This window comes from Pieris brassicae, chromosome 1 (assembly GCF_905147105.1).
Source record: "Pieris brassicae chromosome 1, ilPieBrab1.1, whole genome shotgun sequence".
Taxonomy (NCBI): Eukaryota; Metazoa; Arthropoda; class Insecta; order Lepidoptera; family Pieridae; genus Pieris; species Pieris brassicae.
In genome coordinates, this window is record NC_059665.1 from 8,663,083 (window position 1) to 8,687,959 (window position 24,877).

Below are 24,877 nucleotides of genomic sequence, written 5' to 3' on the forward strand. Positions count from 1 at the left end.
ATACATAATTTTTCTAACGTGTTTTCAGTTTAAACATTTTTTACATTCATTATTTTACAATGCAAAGAAATACTGTCTAATATTGTAGGGGGTATGTATAACTTATATTTAAAAAAATTACATTTTACGTCTCTCAACACGTTATACAACTCGACAAGTTATTATCAAATGTTTAGTTTTTATAAATCCTTTTGTGGACATAATTGATTTCTTCTGGACAAACCTTACAAGAATAATAATAGAAATTAAGAATTTCCGTTACTAATTTCCGAAATTCAGTATTTTGCTGCAGTACATTCAATGCAATTGACTAAAATTCCTGTTGTTTTTTCAGTCACGAAAATATGTATGCTAAAGCTTTTTCATGCCTATTCCTGACACTAACAGTGGCAACATCTCTCATGGATGACCAGCCATATTGCTCGTTACGGTATAGGCGACTGTGTCAGGGTAAAGGTCGTCATGTAGCTTGTCAGTTTCCTGTTGTAAGTGATTTAAATTAGCTGAAAATTCAAGTAATTTTATTACTTTGCTTCGTAGTTTAGTATATTAGTTATGTTACTAACACATTTCAGCCGGGCCCAAATCCATACTGTATGAATTATACCAAAATTAAATTCACCGGCGATTTAAGAAATTTTATTACCCATTACATCAACAGGTTTGTTTCTTAAATTAATAATTTACTTCCTAAGATGTAATTGCAATTGATAATTTATAGACTACTAGATGACCAGCCGTTATCTGACACAAATGTCGGTTTCCTCACCCTGTTAATCTTCTTCGAACGAGCAAGTAATTGCAGTAGATACAAAAGAATAGTCCATTGGTATACACTCGGGTTTAAACGCCAAACTTTGAGTTGATAGCTGTATGTTTAAACAACACTAATAGTATCCTGAACTAAGTTTGGTTTTTACGAGGTAATTTATTGTATCACACCTAACACATTTAAGGAGTTGGTAGTTTTTAAATATTTAAGTTATATCACATGGTTCTCCTCATAGTCATCGTGTTATTAAGGCGTAGACAGCGGATAGCAACGGGCAACGAACGCGTACGTGGCGGCGCACATATACCCAAACCAGAGATTATGATGTGGGTTGTAAGTAATTATCAGAATACCTAATTCTATTATATGTACAAAGTAGCAACACAGACCCTTTAATTTGACATTTAAAACGTTTCTAATTTATTATGTTTTTGAAGTAATTGATAATTTGATTCTAGAGCTGGGACCGTGAGTTAGCTCACTTGGCTCAACGCCTTGCAGATCAATGTCGCTTTGTGCACGACGACTGTAGAGCTACTGGTAAGTTGTCGATATAAAGCTTACCTAAAGTAGTTTGATAATATCTGCGGCTGAATACCAGCATTGGACGTCAAGACACAATGCAAAATTCCTTCCAAAGGAACTTTAACCAAGCTGCTAGTAGAAGTATTTCCAAACCGATATGACATAGGCGCTTTCAAGAGCGCACCATTCCCTGAAAGGTCGGTAATACAGCCACTAGTCCCCGGCGTGGCAGCTTTCCCTGGGTGGCGTGCTATGTGGCATTCGAAACAAACGAAGGCGCAGACCATTAGGCCCATACCTTACCTCATAACTTCGTCATTGAAAACTGTTAAATATTTTAATCTAGTAGAAGCATGACGCTTCTTGAAACTAGTTTTTAAAAAGAAGGAATAGGCCGCTAAATTCTTTAAGAAAAAGTATTCGAAACTACTAAATAGTTTTGTCCAGTTCGCTATCCGTATGCGGGGCAAACAGTGGGTGAGGTGCGATGGAGACGTTCCAGTGATTCTGAAGAGCTAAGCGCTCAGCGAGCCATACGCAGAGTGTTCGATGCCTGGTGGGGAGAAAGACGGCGAGTGCAGCCCAAACAGCTTATTGCGCCGTTTAGATTAACTCCTAAGTAAGTTTAACTGCTGCTTTTTTTTTAGCTTCTTAGTCACTGCGCTCATACGGAACATGAATATTATTGTATTTCTCTTGTACGTCTTGATGTTAATAATTTTAAAAGGAATAACTTAATTTACAACATAAAATCTTAATTTTAAGTATAATACCGAACAGGCGTTTCATACCGATCTCACCAAATGAATAAAATACAAATATAATCTTATAATAATATCAAGTCCAGGAGCTGCCTGATGGTGAGACAGGGTGAGATTGAAGGGGGAGGATTTGATTTAAGTATTGTCAAAAAAGCTATTTAATTTTCAAATATTTATAACAGAGGTAGCGTTTGGGGCCACTTCAGTCAATTAGCAGTGTGGACTCTAAGAGCTGTTGGGTGTGGGGCCGTGGCCCACGGCAACGCACAGACGCGTATGCTGCTAGTATGTGACTTCTCACACACAAACATGCTTGGAGAGAGAACCATCAATCCTGGTCCATTAGCTGCGTGTCCTGCTCATACGGCCAGGAAGATACGCACTTCATATCCCTTGCTGTGTGCTCCGGTGACTTTTTTTTGCTATCACGACATCAAGTATATAATGACAATTTTAACGGATATGAACGCAAAATAATGTTTTAAATTTAAAATCACTTTAGGCTTTAAGCGTCTGCCATTATGTTAACGTTTTGTTATCGACCTTCGCCACTTCAACTCATGTGAATCACCTTTACTTATTATAGCACTAGCATATAATAAACTCTCAATCAAGAGTTGGAAACTGAAAATTAAAATAACGCATAAATTATATAATAGCTAGTACTTTATAGATGAGACAGACCACCGATTCGAGACATGAAGAGTACGAAGACTATGCAAGTGATGAAGACGATGAGACAGAGTTGGAGGAAGTCGATAAAGAAAAGCTGCCACGGAAGCACCTGGATATTGGGTATCTCAGTAAGTAAAACAGGGAAACATGGATTAAGCTAGTAATAAGGAATTTGTAAAGATCAATGGAGTGTACCAAATTACCCAAGATGGAATAGAACGAAACATAGTAGTATTTACATTATGGAGTAAGAATATTTTCAATTAAACTGTACAAGGCGAATTATAACAAACAGCCGGGACTATTGAAGTCTGTTGAAAATACACAAACATAGGTAAATGAATTTTAGTTTGGTTTTCATAATATATGAAAAATATTCCAGCAACGCGAAAGACGACCAGGGTGTTGGATATTTTAGAACAGGAATTAGAAAAACCGCGGGGTAAGACCCAAGTTAAGGCGTGGCCGACCAGACCACGTTTAGAAGTTCATGGACTGGACAATGGGTAATAAATTAAATTCTAAATTAAAAATTATAAACACAGTCTATTAGATATACAGCGTAAAGTCCATGTATGGTCCTTCGATTTAACGACGAACTCCCTAAAGTGTCGAAATCAATTGGCTTTGGTTGGTTTAGCTTGTCTTCCATACAATGATACACTCTAAGCATAACATCCACGCTCAATAACAACTATAACGCTAAATTTGTTAAAAAACTGCGCAGCTGTGTACGTTCTTTTGTCTTTATTATCCTAGCCCGAAATAAACTCGACTGTCGGCATCATGCATACGAACTTTCTAAGAAATTCGTTCTTTTGTTTACAAATTGGGATTGCTACCACATGAAGACTGTTGTTAACCATGACTAATAAATAGGAGTCATAAATATTCTATACGTTTTTCTTCTCTCCATTTAACGACAACTCTCTATAACACCATAATATACTCAGTCCCTTCCGTGTCGTTATGTTAAATTTACACAAGTCTCGTTCCGTGTATAAAATTCCCCTATGTTTGAGATCTAAGTGTACCGCAATACAGTGACTTAGTTTTAGATGCTTATCCCTTCGGATCAATAATTTTATCGAGATAATTGACCTATTTAAAAAAATATTAATTAAGACGTAGGTATGAAAATAACAAAGCAGGAGATTATAAGTAGTACGTCCGATTAATTAAAACATTTACAGAGAATTCGATGAAAAGAAAATGGCTGATAAGTTACAACATTTATACAAAAGTCGGACTAAAGAAGATGTTTTTGTTGATAAAGGACTTGTGGAACAACCGCAAATCCGTCAAGATCCAGTTCATAAGGTGAAACTGACGAACGGTTGTTTTTGTATTAAAATATTCTTTTTTTTTTAACATGAAAAAATAATGTATTTAAGGCTACTATATACTATAATCTAGACCTCTACTTTGTCGTCAATCTCTCATCCATCTTTATAAGCCGAATGATGAATGTATCAAAAACTCGCCCTCCACGTGTTTTAATTGTAATTTTTATGGAATTATAATGCGCTAAACAGTCATATCTACTTTTAATATTGTAGCATCATCCCATCCTATGAACTAAACATGGATTTTCGTAGAATAATAAACCTAAACCTGTTTACATTTTCATGGTTGTATAAAAAAATTTCAGGAGCCAGTGATCAGGCAAAGATGGAAACAGACAAGGTTTAGACAACGAAGGTATGAATGGTATCGTTAATTCGTTGCTCATGGCTTCGCACGACGCCTTTAAAAATAAAAAAGGCCATGACAATTTCAATGACAGCAATAACATATATAAAATTATTACGCGAATGAAATTATATTTATTTATATTTGGTTAGTTATGATTGGGGTCTTAGAAAAAAATCCCGAGTCAGTTTCTTAACAAAAATACATTGTATAGTGACTGTAAAATATTGTTAAAAACATACAATTTACAACGAAAACATAAATATAAATGATAATAACTTGCAGGCCGGGTGCAAAAGCTTTATTCAATAAACCGGAGAACCAATATGAGAGATCCTCATCGGTATGTACTTTGGTTTGACTGAAATTGTCTAGTTTTAAAAGTAGTAATAATAATAGTTATATATATAATAGTTAGCTATATAGCCTATAATCTATATCACTGTTATTCTTAGCCATTTAAAAGGGTAGTGTTTCTCAAAAATGGAGAAAAAAACAAAATGCCACGAATACTTTCTCTAAAATTAGGGTTATACAAAATGTATTATGTATTTATAGACGTCAGACACATAGATGGGAAAATATCGCTTTTACTATAAAATATTGAAAAAATCAAATATAAGTAGATGTGACACGTGATTACACGCTTGCCCCGGGGCACAAAGTCGTAAAGCACTATCACGTCTATTTTAAAGTTTTCTCATTTTTGTCTTCCTTGGGTGATACTATAGTTAGCTGTAGCTGTAGCTGTATTTTTTTTTTAATTTTTGTAAAACCTTTTATCTTAATTCTACGTTTACCTAATTTTACTTTTCTGAAATACAGAGCAACTATCATAAAGATAGTTTTAGTTTAATATTACCAACCTTTTTTGTTTTTAATAATATATCTGTCTCTGTTCCACCGATTTCATAATATTTACACAACAAGAGTGGAAGTAAATGATTACGTTCTAGATATTCGTCAAAATGTGTTTGTGTCAAAAAATGTTACGAATTTCCTATTTCCTTCCTATCCGGTCGCCAAACTCCAAAAAAGTACATTGTCTCCCTCCATTTTTTGTCATCGTTTCTTGAAGTAGGGCGAATTGAAAAAATATATGGTGGTGTTGAGTATTTTATGTATCCATTTTGAAGGATCCATACACTATTTAAATAACTTCGCTCGAAAGAAAAAAAATCCAAATGTAGCCAATTTTGACACTTTAAATTTATCTTATGACGAAAATGTATATAGAACGTGATTTTGAAATTTACACGATATATTTTATCGCAAGCCAAGATATCCATTTCAGAAAAAATAATGATAAAATTACATTTATTTAATGTTTTACATAACTAATTGTTATTACGGGCCGCCGCGCCTCAGTGCTACAGCTCTCCACTGCGCACCGCAGTCCACCCACAGCAATTCGTGCTGGGATAGGGCCTAAAGTCTATTCGTCAATTAGGACGATACTAGACTTACAACATATATTTAAGTTCCTTCAATAGAGCACAGTCAGATTTCAGCGTCTGTTTCAATATACTCCTACAGTAGGTACTAATGTTATTTACGTAATATATGATCATTTGAAAAATAAGTAAGCCGTGTTTAGATAAGATTCAATACTTTGATAATGCGACAGTTCCCATAAAAGCTTATCTAAAATTGATTAAAATTTATGTGTAAATAATATGACTTATATGACTTTGTTTCATCCTTGAACGAATTTTGATAATTGTAAAAATTTCTGAGAACCTAATCTCAATCAAACCGATAACTAGACTATCCAACATAAATATATTTTTTCCGATCGAAATCGTTTGAGATTATCGTGTTCAATCAGAATGAAAACGTAGTAAAAAATGCATTACATGAATAAAAATATAAAGGCATACGTAATTATAATTGCTTGTTCTAGCCATCTCTGATGATCGATAAAGATGATGTGGATCAATTGTTTCGTGACACAGGATTCAAGATTTCCGGACGAAAAAGATAACAAATATAATTTTGTTTCCAATTTGCGTTTTTTTTAGATTTTCTTAGAAATCATTGTTTTTCAAACATTTCTTTAGACTGCATGAAAATATTTTAGGTATTATCCTACTTTAAGAACAGACCAAAAACTCTAGCAGCGTTTATTATTATAACCTCTAACATAGTGGTATGTCAAATTCTTTCATAACTTTAGGAACTGTCAAACAAGAAAATAGTGACAATACGAAAGTAAAGCACTTCTAAACACAATTTTATATTTAAAATGCTGTTAATACCATAGTATGAATTTATATAAAAATACTAATCAACCCAATCGTGAAATTAATAATTTATAGTAAATGGCAAAGATATGTGTTGCTGTTGTTCCAATTGTTGTAGATGTTTAAAATGTGCATGTTGTCTCGCGTTGTGCGCTGCCCTGTTCTCTCTTTGTGGATTTGAATGCTGTGAAAGCTGCCAAGATGAAGAGGAATATTAAAAAACAAAAATTGTGATTTGATTGATTTTTTAATGTGTTATATTAAACGCTGAAATACTTTTCAGGTTTTGTGTAGTCATGTTGACACAATCATAGTATATTACACAACATTTTAAATAAAAAAAAATAATACTTAGACGCAACTCCGGCATCGAAAATCACTTGGAGGTGTTCCAAATAAGGTCCCCAAAGACACCTACATATTCATCAATTTGGGGCATCAAATTAAAAATCCAACCCTATATTAATTTTAGTCACTGTACAATAAACGCATTTTGGCTATTAAAATTAAAAATAGACTATATCAATGTGTACGGCAATACTAGCATACATAACTCTGAAATGCTTGGTGCTCTGAGGTGCATTATAAATTAACAAACTTTTAAAACTAGAATAAGAAAGAATTTTAAGTAATAATGATTCAACCTTGAGTCGTCTTTACCTCCTAAGTTACTACAGCAGTACTGGGGCTAGTAAGTGTTAAAATGATTATAATCCTCGCTAACTCACTGTTGTGCTGTGTACTGTACTGCTACTGTGACAGCCCAGCCTTACGCAATATAAGTGAATAGCAAAAAGCCTTAAAACCGAGACAAAATCATATTTTCAGCGGGACTCACTAACGCCATATTTACAGGGCAATCCTATTATCATTCGCTTCGTCCTGTCATAGCTATTGGCGAGCAAAATATTTGCGAGCAATTTTATCATGTGACGGACTTTTTAATAGCAATAATTATACGATAAGGACTATAAAGGACCACGTCTGGTACGGTCTGGTATGGTAGAGCTGCGTTGTCAATTGACACCCTCTTAAAATGTATAAAGAAACAGATACCGGCAAATTTCTTGAGGGTTTCTCATTAAATTAAACAAGGGAGTGGAGGAAAGATTGCGCATCGTACACAGCGTGGAACACAAACGTCAACTGATTTACCAATCTCGCGATCGACACGTGAGTCTCCCCCCGCCCCCACCCCCCGCTTGTGATACCTAAAATTGTAAAGTGTATTTCATATATATTTTTTTAATATTGATTGCAATTGTAGCTTAAAAACCCCTGTACCTTAAAAACGCAGCAACGTACGACTACGATACAAACACGTACGAAAATCATATACTAACGCTCGCCAGCTCCCTCGTTATCACCGTTTCCGCAAAAATTTGTTTAGTCAGAGGGTCAAGATTGTCCCACAGTTATTTTGGTTTCAAGTCCCAAGAGTTAAGCCCACAATTAGGAAACTTGAGTCAAATAGAATAGAACTTGCCTATGAAAAATATCACCAATGAAACAGCTATATTTCAAAGCCAGACCTGTTGATATACATAACCTTTTTATTAATATCTCGTAGTTAAATTGCTTAATATACTAGTGATCTACGTATACATTCAACCAAACAAGCATTGACGAAATTGTGATACAGTTTTTCGCGGAAATAATAGATTAAGTTTTACCTGGTTATATACCTATAGTACAGGATCCGACTGCTAGCTATCTATATTTTTGATAAAATGAATTTGAAATGAATAGGAGTATGCAATGGGCTAGCGATATGTTGCCTATACAATTTAATTTTCCCAATTACCTGTAATTAATTTGGTAATATAAATGTTAAATAAATTGTACGTCACTTAAAAGGAAATCTTAAGAATTAAAAAATATGTTTGCCAGCTTTCAGTCAGCCGCAACGTTAGAGTTGCCATGTGTTAACAGGTATATTGTTAATTACTTACTTCATAACTTTTTCATTGCCCCTCAACATTCATTTAAAATTAATAACACCAAAAAATACTATGTCGTAGCGCGATAATATCTCTCTTTACGCTGTGGTTAACTATTTCATAATAAGGCCACCTAGAACCATTTTATCATTATCGTTGCATGTCCAACGGTGACCTCCAAACTACGCGAGCCCTCTTTGACTTCTTATGTAGAATATACTATAGATTGTTAAGCTTAGCCCTTGGTCAAATATAAAATCGATTAGTCAACGTAAAAGAGTAACAAGAGAGAACGTGGCAGTGCAACTAATAGGAAGAATGTTCCTAGCATCCCAAAACAAGCATTCCAATTTTTTTACAAAATGTATGGCACTAATGCTTTGACTTTTATAAACTCCGTACTAGAGTTACAGATAGTCTGTAACACAGTAAAATGCTTATTTTTCTTACTTGATATAATCGTAAAGCCTATTTAATAACCATTTTTATAAATTTATTTAAAATGATACTATTCATTCATCTATCTGCTAAATAGTCCTTAACATTACTAACAAATCATTATATTAATAATCCAAAAAACTTATCTATACGTCTATCAAGAAAGCTTAAAACAGACAAAAATGTGTCTGCTGACTGACTGATCACTCTTCTGGTCAATTCTAGCAGCGAACTGAAAATAGATAGTGCCATTCGATTTGTGGTGTTGGAGCAGAATGTTGCGAATACCATGGACTGCAAAAATCATCTACAAGTCCAACTCAAATCGTTTAGGGCTTTTCAAGACAGGCATGACATTCAGTAATGAAGACTGCGAAGAAGATATAATAGGAAATCAAGCTGTGAGCGTACGACAACAAGTAGATTTCACTAATACACCTACTCAGTACTAGGTAATCGTTTAACGTTATCTTAACGATATCTTAATGGTTAACTAAATGCTTAAGAAATTAGAATTTGGAAATAACTATAACATCACATTTGAATCGTATCCATATACGACCATTCACTATCACTAAATACATATTGATAAAAATACGATAAGATAGGATTCAGTACAAGTGGTATACCTACATAAATAAAAACGTCGTAGCAATAACGAACCAACAAGTAGTTTACTCTAACCATTTGAAGACTTTCGAGGATTTGGAAGCAATACTGCGCGTATATATGTAATTCAACATAAAAACAATTTCTTGGATTTCAACGGAGTTGCTAAAACAGTGTGAATTTTGAAATTTTCACTATTTCTCCAAATAAATAATTTCGAGTGGACCTTCGAGTGGAGCGGAGTTTCCAGAACCATAACGACGTTTTTGAATTAGTTGAAAATGTGTTGCTGCGGTGGCTGTTGTAGGGCGTGTTGTAAAGTCCTACAGTGCCTTCTATGTATTACTTGTATCGTACAGTTGTTACGTTGTTGTGGCGTGGAAATCGACGAGGACCAATGTAATTGTGGAGCTGATGATAATTGATTAAGAAGTAGAAGAGTAGAAGTAGTGTTAGTACATAGTATTTTCGTATTATTTTAAACAAACTTTTGTTATAAACATAAGCCTTAAAAATATATTTAATTACAGTAATATTTTGATAATCATGCCTCAGAACACTTGGGTTATTTTACATATTTCAAAAATTACCTCAAAGTGTACTCAAGAAAAACGAAATAATTTTATATATTTATCGAATATAAAATAAATATACCCAAATTATTTTTATATAACGTTTATGTGAAAAACCTGAAGGGAAATTAATAAAAAATAAAAATTGTGAATACCATTTATTTAATATGAAAAATATAATTATAAATATGTAATACAATTTTACAATAAATTATGTGTTTAATTCTTCCATTTGATGGACTGAAACAAAAATGGTAACAATTATTCGGAGTTAACTTTCATAATTTGATATATGTATATTAATTAGAATATGAGCGATTATCACCGACCGTTCAGTAAATTTATGTCTTTTTTCATTGTAGCTTAAATACAATTTAACAGAGAGACGGAACGTACTTTCAAAATAGTTGATCAACAAGGAGGTAACTCATTTTCAAAAGATTTTTTTTTGCGTTTCTAATAATCAGAACTCAATCTCAATAATAAATGTCTTCTACCTACTAATGGCTTTGTCGATAACAAATATGAGTTACAGTCGAAGTTACGAGATTTAATTTCCGGCAAAACGATAATTGTTAAATAAAGTAAATCATCATTGTGACGTTGTAAAACACTTTCCGTTACCTAGTTTCCGTTTGTTAAAATAAAAATTATAACACTTAAAGTCAAAGTTTCGTTAGTTAAATTTTGATAATGACAGATAAATAGAGTTATACTCACAGGTTCCCTCAAAGTGTTTTCAGCAAGTATATATTCTTCTGACTGGGGGCTAAGTGTCATTTTATAGTTAGTGAGAGCCGTGCGGTCTTTTTGTTTTAATAGAGATTCAATCACTACTGAATGTATCTAAAAAAATATCATTGTATCATTTTGTTACAATGATTTAAAGGTACTAATTAAAAGCGAAGTTTTATAGTTGAAGTTAAAAACTACAAAATGCATATTTGAGAAATTATAACTAGAATGTATGCTAAACAAATCAGTGGCACTTCAACCAGGTCAGGGCCTCAGATTTCTGTTTCATGTTTGTCAATTTCATAGCCGTCGACTTTTTGGGTCTAAGGCAAGCCGGTTTCCTCACGATGTTTTCCTTCACCGTTCGAGCGAATTTTAAATGCGCACATAGACAGAAAGTCCATTGGTGCACAGCCGGTATCGAACCTACAACCACAGAGATGAGTCACTTACTGAATTCATCACTGATCTAGGATTTTGCCTAAGGGAGCCATAAAAAAACAGGGCTGCAAGAGAAAGCAGCTTGCCCACAGATTTCTGTATCTGTTTAATAAGTGATAAGTATTTTAATTTTAAATAGGCCTTCTGTGCCTGACATTTGGGTGTAAGACGATTTCTATACAATTTTAAATGAATCAAAACATCCCTTGTAAGTTGTATTATTACTATAATCATATACTTTGTCTAATTAATAAATTACTGTAGAAATTGAGCAACTGCTACGAAAAATAGTAATATAAACTTCTTGGTGAGGCAAGAACGAACAACACTTTTTTTTTAGATTTGTTAGTCTGTGTAAAGCATCTTATTATAAAATCGCTTTGATGTTCGATATTCAAATATTACTAGAAAACATTTACTCTCATTATACCTTATATTTATAAGCCAGCCTTAATTTATCATCGCCGTTCTGTATTTTGTTAAGACAAGTCGCCATCATTCGCTTGCTCGCTTGAAGTTCATTCAACTTTGACAATAAGGTTTCTATTGGAATATGCGAAGATACAGTTGTACGGCCGAGCCAGTCCTGGGGAAAATATTAGTCAATTTAAATTTGTCAGAAATAGTTCCAGTTTCCAGACGATCGATTCTTAGCGATAAACATTACATCTAAAATCTAAAATTGGAAGTGTAATATTGTTATTATTTTTTATAACATTCATTTTTACTATATGATATGTATGATACAAGTAATATAAGAACTGACCAATTCATATGACTGATAATGTAAAATATAAAACTCCTTTAAATACAAATTAGCGCGCCATTGTGTGTGGCAGAATATGCGAACTTATTATTGTACCACCTCTTTGCAATAAATTCTTGCAATAAATTATTATTATTATAATTGAGCTGTATTTTACAAAAGATAGGTAACATATAATAATAATAAGCCTTTATTCCACATATTTGACATACATTTGATTAAAATAAAAAGATAAATTTATAGTTTTACTAAGATGCGGCCCCTGTCCGGGAGAAGGCCTTCTCCAACTTTTTCCACCCTACTTTATTTTTTGCCGTCGTCATCCAATTTCTGCCAGCTACCCTCTCTATCCCGTCGGCCCATCGCTCTATTGGTCTTCCTTTCTTCCTGTTTCCTTTCGGACCCGTTCATTCTGTTACTGCTCTAGACCATCTGTCATCTGTACAACGGGTTACGTGGCCTGCCCATCTCCATTTAAGTTTAAGGGCATATTGCTCAGCATCAATAATATTGGTTTTTCTGCGAATATTTTCACTTCTATGTTTGTCGCGTAATTTAATTCCGAGAATACTCCTTTCTATCGCACGTTGGCACGAACGTATTTTGGCTTTTGTTTTGTTTTTGAAAATAAAAGTTTGTGCTCCATATGTAAGGCAAGGCAGCAGGCAAGAATCCACTACCTTTTTCTTTAACTTAATTGGGAGCTTACCTTTGAGGATTTCTTTTAAGCTCCAAAATTTCTTCCAAGTTGTGGTGACGCGGCGCTCCAGTTCGTTGTCTTTGTTTCTTAAATGAAACTTGTTTACCAAGATAAGTATAGCTGTCTACATACTCGATGTCTGTTCCGTTAAGCATAATCGGGTAAATGTTGTTATTTGTTGCAACTTTTAAATTTTTAGAAAACTGTGATCAGCAACAATGTGAGGCACTCTTTTGTTTATAATCTATCTATGACACTTCAAAATGACAGATTGCAATCTTTAGACAGTTTACAATGTCAGAAAACAGATTATACACAGTATTAACAATCGCATAGTGACATCACAGCCGGTCAATGCGATTTTAAACTTACCTTTTTCGTAAATAATGATTCCACTATGTCCCATTTATTGGAATTTGCGTGAACATTTAACACAACCCAGTCATATTGAAGTGGAGTTATCTGGAAATGAATATTTAAAAGTCTTGTTAGGCTTGTTTCAAAAATGTTAGTATTACTTCAAATAAATGAGTGGGTTCAGTTCGGTGGCGATTTAAGTATGGATATGTTCAGTATATGTTCAATAAAACACTTTGTTTGAAGCTGGCTAACAACTGGCTTTAAAACATGATAACATTAGGGGTTGCGATGCTAGATTAACAAAAAACTAACTTGACTTATTGTAGAGTCGGTACATCTAAGTGGCACAGTTGGAGATTATCGGAAACGAAAATATTAATAACAATTTATGAGAATGGTAAAAACTAAAGGGCTCAATTTGGTTAAAAAAAATCAATGGCGCTACATCCTCTTTAGGTCGGGGCCTCAGATTTCTGTATCTGTTTCATGATCATTTGTATATCGAATCGGCAAAGTAGGTGATCAGTCTTTTGTGCCTGACAGAAGCCTTTTTTGGGTCTAAGGCAAGCCTATTTCCTCACGATGTTTTCCTTCACCGTTCGAGCTAATGCTAAATGCACACATACAAAGAAAATCCATTGGTGCACAGCCGGGGATCGAACCAATGACCTCAGAGATGAGAGTCGCACGCTGAAGCCACTAGGCCAACACTGCTCATTTTGGTTACTTTTCTATTTATTTACTAAAATATATATGTAACTTAACTAATGTTAGGTTTTTTTCTGTCAAACAATTCACATCTAAACACAACTTAACCTAACATGGCTTTGCGGTATACGCAAACGCTGTCTATACCTTGTCTATGATAAACCTACCTGTTGTCTTTGACACAATGTCAAAGGTGACATCATGTTCCCAGCCCCTTCATGCCAGTGCAACTGACAGCAATGCGTTAGACATTCTAACACCGATTTATTATTAAGTTCAGTTTTGTTTACGTATTTCTGCCATTCTGAAATAATATATATCTTGCGCTAATAAAATATACATAAACAGATCCACAGAAGAGTATTTCTGAATTGTATTGATGTACAAAGTAATGTTTTGTCAAATATGTAGACTTTTTAGTCTGTGTAGCGATAGTTTTTTTTTAACTAATAAAGAATTATTTCAATCCATCTTTCTTATTAATGCCAAGTAATTGACTTAATGACAAAACCAATTAGACATTTTTAAGTGTTTTTGTCCTACTTTCTCTTAAGGTTAAACTTTTCTGTGAACAAAATAGTTACATTTGTAAAACATATATAGAAAGGAAGAAGCGAGACCCGCGAAAACCGTTCTGTCTTTTTGAGGCCGTTCAAGTATTACTTTTGACTTAATGTCCTATAACCCCTAGGTGGGGCAGAGGGCGTCCACAGTGAGTCTCCATCGCGTTCGATCTTGAGCCTCGTGTTTCACCTCGCTCCAAGTCTTTCCGACTCTCTTTGCCTCGTCCGCAACTGTTCGGCGCCAGGTTTGTTTGGGACGGCCACGCTTCCGCTTTCCTTGCGGATTCCAATCAAGCGCCTGCTTGGGAATATGATTGAGATCCCTTCGGAGTGTATGGCCTATCCAATTCCATTTGCGTCGCTTGATCTGCTGGCTGATCGGGGTTTCTCGACAGCGCTCCCAAAGTTGCTCGTTAGAGATCTTTTCAGGCCAGTAGATGTTCAGAATACGGCGAAGACAGCGGTTAACGAAGACTTGGAGTCGGTGCGAGATGTGTTTGGTGACCTTCCACGTTTCACACCCATAGAGCAGCACAGATTTGACGTTGGATCAGAATATTTTAACCTTGATTCGACGCGTCAACATCCGTGACTGCCGTATAGGCCGAAGTTGTGCAAAGGTTGCTCTGGCCTTGGCAATGCGCGAAGTGATGTCCTCTTCTGTACCTCCAGTTTCAGACACGACGCTTCCGAGGTAAACAAATTGTTGAACGCTTTCTATGTCCTCTGCACCCACCCGCATTGGGGTGCGATTCTCAACTCCAACACGCATTTCTTTCGTTTTCCGGGTGTTGATTTTGAGTCCCGCAAATCCCGCCTCGCGTTCCAGGTCGTCCAACTTAGATTGCATGTCGCGGTGCGTGTGACTCAGCAGACAGAGGTCATCGGCGTAATCCAAATCTTCTAAGATGTTGGTTAATCCCCACTCTATTCCGCGACGCTGGTTCTGATGTATGCGATCCATAATCCCGTCGAGAACAACCAGCAAAAGTAGTGGCGAGAGTAAGCAGCCTTGCCGGACGCCTGCGTGCACTTGAATATCGTCTGAGACGAGACCATCGTGAATCACTCTACAAGAATAGTTCCTATAGCTGGCCTTAACTAGGTTAATTATGTTTGGCGGGACACCAATGTTAGAGAGTCGCGACCATATGCTGCTCCATCTCAACGTATCGAAAGCTTTTCGAAGTCAACAAAGGTAAGATAAATCTCTCTCTGCCATTCTGATGCCTGTTCGAGAATGATACGAAGAGTGTTAATTTGGTCGGTACACGAGCGTTTAGGCCGGAAGCCAGCTTGTTCTATGCGAAGGAGAGGCTCAACGGCTGCAGACAACCTGTCCAAGATAATTCTGCAGAAAACCTTGGAAGGGGCCGAGAGCAAGGTGATACTTCTCCAATTGCTGCATTGGCTTAGATCACCTTTTTTGGGCACAGTAATAAGAAGGCCCCTATTCCAGTCCTCCGGAAGATTCTCGCTGGCCCAGATTTTCCCAGTCAAAGGTGTCAGCGTGTCGACGGTAGTAGCCAAGTCCGCTTTTAACATTTCTGCGGCTATTAAATCAAGCCCTGGTGCTTTACCAGTCTTAAGACCCATGACCGCTCTCTCCACTTCATCACGTGTAGGTGGTTCGATATGGATGTCTAGTGGCCTGGGTGGTGGAAATGTGTCTTGCATGCCTCCATGCGTAGCTGTGGGACGAAAGGTTTCCTCGAAGTGTTCACGCCAGCGTCGTAGTTGCCCTTCTGCTATTACGATAAGTTGACCGTCTTTTGATTTTAGAGGCTTTTTATGCTGACTTATCTTTCCTGCCAAGATTATAGTCGCTTTATACAGTTCTCCCATGTTGCCGGTGTTAGCGGCAATTTGAGCGTGGTCAGCAATACCGTCAACCCACAACCTTCTGTCCTTTCGCGAGCTGCGATAGATCTTCTTACGAATCTCCCGATACTGCTGTCTGAGGTCGGCTTGTAGTAGTTCGTCGTTGGTTCCGAGCAGTTTTAGGTGGAGTTCCCTACGGTCGTTTATCAGCTGCCTAGTAGCTTGTGACATCCAATCCACGCGCGAGTGCTTAGTATGATCTAAGACAGAAGAGCTGGTCTCTGTGTAGGCCACTTTGATGCGTTTCCACTCTCCGTCTATTGAGTCATCGTCGGCGTGAAGTCCGGTGAAGCGGTTACGAAGTTCAAGCCTGAACCTGTTCAAAATTTCAGGATCTCGCAGTTTAGTGACGTCAAACCTTCTTCCAGCTCTACCAGGGGCACCAGCTAGTCGCGCAACTGCAATCTTGAGTCGCATTTCGGCTACAACCAGATGGTGGTCGCTGTCAATATCAGCGCCTCTTCGGTTTCGGACATCGAGGAGTGACGAGCGCCACTTCGAACTGATCGCAAGGTGGTCAATTTGGTTTTTCGTGGAGCCATCAGGGGAGTTCCATGTGTACTTATGTACATCTCTATGAATAAAAAGTGTCCCACCGATGGTCAGGTCATGGTGTTGGCAAAACTCTATAAACCGTTCACCATTCTCGTTCCGTACTCCGAGTCCATGTTTGCCCATGTTGCGCTCACAGTTACTGTTTTCGCTTCCCACTTTTGCGTTAAGGTCTCCCATGACGATCACAATATCTTGTTTCTTAATACCTTTAAGTGTGGCATTTAGAGCGTTGTAAAAGTCATCCTTGATGTCCTCCACAGACGTGTTGGTGGGAGCGTAACACTGCACAATGGAGATCTTCCGTGCTCTTGAGTTGAAGCGGGCCCAAATGATTCGGTCTGAGATCGGTTTCCAGTCCAAAAGACTTTTCTTTGCGGAGTTAGAGAGGAGGAAAGCGACGCCATATTCAAGGTCGTCATCCTCATTTTCCTTCCCGGAGTATAGAAGAGTTAGGCCTTTGGACGTTCTCAGTTCGCCAAAACCATTTCTACGCACTTCACTTAAACCAAGTATTTGTAGATTATATCTTATCATTTCAGCTTCTGCTTGTGCTAGTCGAGTGTCGTTACTTAGCGTTTTTATATTCCAAAAAGCAATTCGTGTCCGTGATTTAATGCCAAAGGTCGTCGGTAAAAGATCGGTCCGGTTTCTCACTGTTTCGGTTTCTTGAATCGTTGGTTTTTCAGGCAAGCAGGAGATTAACCAATTGTGCCCTAGTCTGATAGTGGGGCTGCCACTTTAGAGCATCCAGACATGCTCGGTTTTATACGGGTTACCTCCCTAGTGAGTGGATTCTGTTTTAAGGCGCAGAATATTCGCCTTTTGCCCTGCATCCTCAGCTCATCTGCAGCTCTAGGTAGTGGGCACGCGTGAGCGTGGCTGCAGTAGGTCCCAGGGTGGACGACTAGGACGTGGATGACTCGGACTGGTCGGGGTTCTGCTTATACTAGTGTTCCACTACGTAACACAGCAGGTTTTTTTTGGCTTTTTCTAGGCAATGCTGACCTCACTCCCTCAGCGATTCCCACCAACACCAACCCCAACTTCCCACCCCAAAGTAATTACGTAAGCAATATAGGGGGGATGGGGGGGGGGTCTTTGATTTTCATATTTGGTGATTACGTCAACAGTAATTATTACACGTATTACCCATACAATGTCTATGCTTGAAAATGACGAATGCATTTTCCAGGATTCCTACAAAAAATTATATTTTTATGTACTATTATCTTTCAGAGATTTCCTTACTTTTGCTGACAAGAGGAAGGGGTAGGGGTAGGGGCAGTACATCTGCTGACGTAATACTTGAACGGCCCCTTTTCGGTAATATTAAAAACAATTTTGTCTTACTTAGGACAGGGGATTTTTGTAAACATGAAAGTAATAAGCATAAAATGTATATATCATCATTATATATAACAATTATTTAGTTAAGCCTGAAGTATAATGGATGGGTAAAATCAAGAAAACTTCTTACCCAAGAACTTAATGTAATCCGTCAACATTTTAGTACTATGAGCATCGATACCGGGTTGATTAAAATGATTTGATAATATATTATTTAGTTTCCGTAATAAGCCCTCTACGTTGTTTCCTTGTGTTTTTACTATATGTTGTAATTGGTATACCTAAAAGAATGATAATATGTTTTAATAAACCGGGGCCAATAGGGCAGACCTGGTACATATTTCGTTAATACTTGCCTTTAAAAGGAAGTATCGAAACAATTATTTAGTTACGCCTGAAATCTAACGTAAGACCTTGAATATTACCAATAGGAATGTACTATATTATCTATATAAGCATAAAAAGTATTGAAGTATAATTTAAAGTACTGACCGCAGCTTCAGGACTTCTGCCTAGCATTCTGAAATTAATAGAAAAGTATATGAATTTTTTTTATAAAAAAAAATATGTTAATATACATAATTATATATCATCTCCATATTAAAGAAGTCATGTTCAATGTGATCAATAAATTAGGACTGAGCTCATGTGGCTCGTTGGTCTAGGGGTATGATTCTCGCTTTGGGTGCGAGAGGTCCCGGGTTCAAATCCCGGACGAGCCCATCCATTATTTTCTTTCTTTAATTATTTTTTTGTTTAAATCAGATATATCTTCGTAGTTAAAGCATACATGTTGTATATAATTGTTTTAATAATATGCGTTTTTTTTACTTACGTAAGTAGATCTGTAAGTTCCGTTATCTTGCATTCACTCCGCAAATAGCTAATGTAGTGATTTAGTGCCAGTGGTCTTGACGATAATAATTCATGAACAACCTTTTTGTTTAATGTCTGAATTAGAAAAAGAACTACCTGGAAAAAAATAATAATTATACATTATTTTAATAGTATATGATATCACATTTTTGTTTTATCATAAACAATTTCCTAACTTAGAGCTCATAAGAATCCAATCAGCATGTTTTTTGTAATTAGATCATGGGAATCACAACAGAGACCATATGGTCTGCAGTGAATTAACACTGTATTATTGATGATGATAATAATTATTGTACCAACTACTAATATTTGTAAGAAGCAGTTACAAATTTAGTACTTACAGTTAAAATAGCATTTCCATCACCCAAAGCTACTGCCCCATCAAGTAATTCAGTCTTACTCTTTAAACTTCTGTGGACATGTAAAAAACAACTTCTGCCTAAAATTAATCTTTTCAATGTTGCCACTGTGGTGTCAATATTTTCCGGAATTTTATCTTTAGGATCTTTTCCTGATTGTGCCAAGACAACTGAAATAACAAAAAAGTAGTTTTAATTAAGTTCATAAGTAAAAACTAACCTAACCATCAGAAATAAATAGAAATAAGATCCCGGTTGGAATTTTCCAAAAATTATAAATTAATTTTTATATGGTTAATTGACAGCCTTGCTTGCCATCATCCATGTAAATTACCATATCATTATTCAATTTTTTATTTAAACTATTAATTTCTTAGAAAGAAGTCTCATATTTTATGAACTATTTAGTAATGTTTAATTTGTCAAAAAAATAATTGTTTTTCTTTAGTGATAGTGGCACCGCACAACTTCTTCCACTCTCTCCTGTTTTTGGCATGCCTCTGAGCCTAGGTGACAGTCCCTCCAGATCTTGAGGTCTGGTCACCCCCTCTGCCAGTCACAATGAGTTTTTCTAGACTGTTTGAATCTCTGCATGTCCAATATCCAAATATCTTGTGTATACAAAACAAAATATAATTGCTACTTACTTAAGTCAAGAACTTTAGGAGAAATAAGGGTGTTCAGTGGGATGAGATTGCGCTTGGTATTATTAACAATTGTAGAACTGAATGGTACATCATTTGACTGTCCGGAATATGGCTTTTGACCAATAGCAAGAATTTCTTGAGTTGACAGCTGAAACATAATTGGTCCGATTTAAGTTTGTATGTTACTATGATCAATTCCTTAAAAATATGAAAACCTAAATTTTTACTATAATAAAAAAATATGCATATATATTCTCTTACTATCATTATATGAATTGTTGTTTATTTAAAATAAATATTAATCCCTCTAACATTCAAACTATTACAAAGGTATAAATACTTTTTCACATATTAATTGGGATATTGTACTTACGACATCGTCATCAAAACTAAATGCTTTTGCTTTGGTTTCACTATTATTCCAGTAGTCATCGTCATCCATAATTTAATTTTAGAATTTTTTTCAGGCCTTTTTTAGGTTTTGTACAAAATTACAATTTGTTATTTGTTTACGAAACAAATTGTTTTTTTTAATATTAATTCGAGTGTTACATTTGTCAACTGTTAATACTAAATACTACAGTATAAAAATTACGTTAAGAACCATAGATAACTTATAAGGAAGAGGTTGCAATGTTGCAGCAAAAGATAATTTCAATTTTAAATATCTTAAACTAGACAAACAAAACTTGAATAATGTACCACACAAAGTTTTGTTTTAATGATACATTTTGACAATTTTTCAGATAAATTATAGCTTAAGTTGTCATCACAGAATTTGTGGATACAGATTCATGTTGTCCATGTAATTCAACATTAAATTAGGATTAGGTTTTAATGATTGTAGTTTGATAATTTAAAAAATATGTTTTTTGTTATATAAATTTTATGCAATTGACACAATTATAAATTATCATAACAGACAAGCGTCAATAATAATATGACTGTGTAAAAACCGTTACAAAAGCTATAACCGCTAGAGTTGTATATTTTGTTATTATTAGGTACAGTTTACTTACCTATATAGGATGGTGATATTCTGATGTTTCAAGAGCGAGCTATTGCATGTAGGTATATAACTCAAACTCAAAATAAAGTTATTCATATAACCAGGTGCACTTATGAACGTCAACAGAAAAGATTTTAAATTAATTCTAAATTTACATTTACTTCCGTTCGCAAGTCAAGGACGTAGAGCGGGCAAGAAACACTTCGCCACTCTTTTCAATCTTCAAGTTTTGAGTCATACAAATTGTTTGAACTGGAGCAATCAACCCAAAGGATTAGGTTCATTTTAATTTTCGTCATGTTTATAAAAAGTTTTCTTAATTTATTTACGTTGAACTTGAATTTATTAAGTGATAATTCTTTAATTTTGCTTGGGAGTTTGTTGTAAAAACGAATACAATTTCCACATAAGGAGTGGTTTATCTTCTGGAACCTGATTGGTCGTACGCTTCGATCAGTTCTGTTTTGAGTATGGTACTGGTGAAAGTCACCATTTGTTTTAAAATCATTTATATTTTTTTGTATATACAACAAGTAGCTACCGACTTCCTTGGGGAAACACAAAAAATACCCAGAACAGAACAGAGCCGGCTTCTGTAGCACAAATATGGATTGAACCTCTACAGCAGCACCCTACAGTAAAATACGAAGATACGTATTGTCAGTAATTAGAAAAATAAAGTGCTGCAATTAGTTGAACTGTGAATGAAAATATATGATTAACGCATGCAATTTTTTTAATCTACCTATCAATCTTAAAAATGCTTGGTTTACGAGGTATAATTCCATGATAGATATTTATGTATAGATATTACCACATTCAAAACATGCCAGTAGCTGGTAAAGATGCTTCAAGAGACGGTGAAATTCGTGTGTTTATATGAAATTAAATTTTATATAAACACACGAATTGATTCGGCAACAAAGTTATTTAAATGCTAGGTTTTGTATAAAGGTAGTTAAAGCATAGAACCCCTATGGATTCTATGCCTCACATGTCCCTAATATTTTAGATATATACAAAATCCATTTCCCTATATTATAAAATTAACATAAATACCATTGAGACAGTTTTAAAACGTCTACACTTGCGTTGTCTATTGCAAACATCCAAGGCTCATTTAGACTATTTCTAGTTAGATACCGTGACTTTATTGACCTTGTGTATTGTATAAAATACTTAACTTTTATACTCTTGGACACTGGAACATCAGAGTGCTTTAAATAATACAGAGTTTTATTTTATTCCATATTAACCACTTGCGTTCAACAATAGAAAAAAGCGAAATAATTAAATGTTAATTGCTATGTAACGAATGAATGCCATGTACCAGTTGAAGAAAGTGCCTACGTCTGGCTATAGTCTCGGGGCGTAACTCCGACGATTTAGGTAATGGCCATGCTTATAAAACTAAGAAAGCCTGAGTGAGCAAAATGTACAGTTTTAGCTCGTACAACTCATACTGACCTTCTTGCTGAATTTTTCTTTTTTAGTAATCATTGCTAGAAATACGTATTTTTAAGAACGCCTCGCTACCTTTATGCTTCTACGAATAGTCTGCCTCGCTCTTGCATTTTAATTACAGTAAAATTCTGTTATGACGACATCGTAGGGACTATTCATATTTGGTCGTAAAAACCGATAGTCGTAACAGCCGATGACGTTGTTATTAAGTACCTAATAGTTTTACCCGCCTCGCCGGGACCTTTGATTTTGGTCAATATAACGGTATCTTTTCCGATGTTGTCGTAATCGGTTTTGACTGTACTAACATTAATGAAAATATCTAGATATATTTTATGATACTTACCGTTATCTTGCTTATTATGCTCTTAATGAGGTTAAAGTTTTTATTTAGCTGCAGTTTGAATTTGCGTTTTATTTTTGCTGTTTTGCCTAAATTTTGTCCCTTGTTTTTTCCTTACGTATAATATACGAATTAGATATGTAATTTGTTTGTTTCTAATATAACTAATGTTTGTAACAATTTGTAACTTTATAGTTTCATGTATTAAACAAACGTTTTTGAATTTCAATATTAGAACTCTTTGGTAGCCCAATGTAATATATTGCATTCATTTGTCATTTGTTTTTGTGAATTGTCGGCAAATCTAAAACTGAAACGTGAAAATAAACCTAACGCGAGAAAATTTCAAATTCAATGATTTAATCTGACTCTGGTTGTGGGCTGGGTACTCAACTACAAAGCTATTATAGGTTGCGATTAGCAACCTCAATGATGATCCGCGCGAGGGACGTTCTTTAATAGCGACTACTGAAGATAACATCAGTGCTGTGCGACGCATGATAAAGGAAGATAAGAGAATGACCTATCAGCATATACGGGCAAGCCTAGGCATTGGTATGAGTCAAGTTCAAAAAATACTACACGAACATTTAGTGGTCAGGAAGATTTGTACCAGATGTAATCCCCATACTTGAACCGACAACCAGAAACTTTTTGTTATATAATAGGGGGGGCAAACTAGCCTGCGTAACGCACACAAAGGGCAGTCATCGCAGCCCGTAGACACCCATTTTTAGTGGGTGCGTTGCCAGTCTTTGAAGGTGGAGTACGTTCGAATTTTTAACAATTGGAGGTCGTATCTCTTAGGGAAGGTGGGGGTCCACCGGGAGTCGATTCCACAGTTCGCTAGTTCGCAAAAAAAATGCCTTGTGAAACAGACTGTGGAAGATTTCCAGCCATCAAGGTGATGTTGGTGAAATTTAGAATTAATACGGCTCGTACGGTGCTGAAACGAGACAGGAGGGATCACCTCAAACAATTCTTCAGAACACTCACCGTAGAGCGTAGCGTAGAGAGAGAGAATCAAGCCGATCAGTAAGACATTGAATATTGACAATTAGACAAGCCCTTCGCTGAATTTGGTCAAAAGGAAGAAACTGGTATTTGGGAGCTCCAGGCCAGAGATCTGAGCAGTATTCCATATGAGGTCGTACTTAAGCCTTGTAGAGCTGCATACGTGTTACCTCAATGAAATACTGTTTAGCCCTACCCTAAACACCCAGCTATTTGGAAGCCAGTTTGGCTTTTTCTTCTAGGTGACTGCGGAATTGGACATCTTTCGAAATGCCAACCCCAAGCATACTAAGGCTGTGTGACGTACGACGGAGACCGCCTTTAAATTGAGGAGACACGACAAAAGGATCTTTCTTGGCCGAAAACGAACAACCTTTGCATTGACTGGTAAATATTTGATTATGGCAGGTGTCGAGATAAGAGTCATCCGCCATACAGTCCTGACCTGGCGCCCTGTGACTTTCATTTATTCCCAAGAACTAAAGATAAAATTCAAGGTATTCGCTTTACCATCCCTAAAGATGCGGTGAAAGCGTACGAAAATGCCATAGAAGAGACCTCTAAGGAAGAATGGGCCCACTGCTTTTCTCAGTGGTTCCATCGAATGCGACGATGTATAGAGAGGAACGGAGATTACTTCGAAAAACAATAAAAGTATTGGCAACTTTCTACATTAAGCCGTTTTTCATTTTCTAAACAGTTTAGTGTTACCTAGGTATCACCAGAAATTATGCGGTATTAAATATATAACATGAATGAATATGGAAATAACAGAATAATTAGATCTTTAGTCTGTTCTGTAATATAACGATTGAAGTATATACGCTGTAATATACGGTACTACTTAAGATTGTAACGTTATTTTCCTTTTTCCTTTAG

The 24,877-nt window shown here is 35.8% G+C and overlaps 2 protein-coding genes and 1 non-coding gene across 3 annotated transcripts; 2 read left to right on the top strand and 1 right to left on the bottom strand.

Annotated features, from left to right (window-relative positions):
- The first annotated feature begins 2 nt into the window (after positions 1-2).
- LOC123720563 (allergen Tab y 5.0101-like) lies at positions 3-6,409 on the top strand. Its single transcript, XM_045677231.1, has 13 exons — positions 3-91; positions 335-485; positions 576-661; positions 1,024-1,105; positions 1,231-1,312; positions 1,745-1,916; positions 2,241-2,466; positions 2,732-2,861; positions 3,116-3,239; positions 3,927-4,053; positions 4,385-4,434; positions 4,711-4,768; positions 6,329-6,409. The coding sequence occupies exons 2-13, from the start codon at positions 345-347 to the stop codon at positions 6,407-6,409; spliced, it is 1,359 nt and encodes a 452-aa protein (XP_045533187.1). The 5' UTR covers positions 3-91; positions 335-344.
- A 4,022-nt stretch (positions 6,410-10,431) lies between these two features.
- On the bottom strand, positions 10,432-20,716 carry LOC123711363 (vacuolar protein sorting-associated protein 16B). The gene is made up of 11 exons (XM_045663919.1): positions 20,542-20,716; positions 20,169-20,316; positions 19,504-19,691; positions 19,119-19,255; positions 18,776-18,803; positions 18,414-18,564; positions 14,105-14,241; positions 13,242-13,331; positions 11,834-11,989; positions 10,948-11,073; positions 10,432-10,467 (listed from the first exon to the last, which is right to left on the bottom strand). Exons 1-11 carry the CDS (start codon positions 20,608-20,610, stop codon positions 10,447-10,449), a joined length of 1,251 nt encoding a protein of 416 aa, XP_045519875.1. The 5' UTR covers positions 20,611-20,716; the 3' UTR covers positions 10,432-10,446.
- Trnap-ugg lies at positions 18,934-19,005 on the top strand. Its single transcript has one exon. It is a non-coding gene; the product is annotated as a tRNA-Pro (tRNA).
- Positions 20,717-24,877: the final 4,161 nt, after the last annotated feature.

Bases quoted from the DNA above. Each gene is read 5' to 3' on its own strand.
- LOC123720563 (XM_045677231.1), top strand. From the start codon at position 345: ATGTATGCTAAAGCTTTTTCATGCCTATTCCTGACACTAACAGTGGCA. The intron at 1,106-1,230 runs GTAAGTAATTAT...ATTTGATTCTAG, and splicing joins CAGAGATTATGATGTGGGTT to AGCTGGGACCGTGAGTTAGC. The intron at 4,769-6,328 runs GTATGTACTTTG...TGCTTGTTCTAG, and splicing joins AATATGAGAGATCCTCATCG to CCATCTCTGATGATCGATAA.
- LOC123711363 (XM_045663919.1), bottom strand. From the start codon at position 20,610: ATGGATGACGATGACTACTGGAATAATAGTGAAACCAAAGCAAAAGCA. The intron at 11,074-11,833 runs GTATAATGAGAG...ATATTTTTTTAG, and splicing joins GGCTGGCTTATAAATATAAG to ATACATTCAGTAGTGATTGA. The intron at 10,468-10,947 runs GTGAGTATAACT...TTTTTGTTTCAG, and splicing joins AAAACACTTTGAGGGAACCT to TCCATCAAATGGAAGAATTA.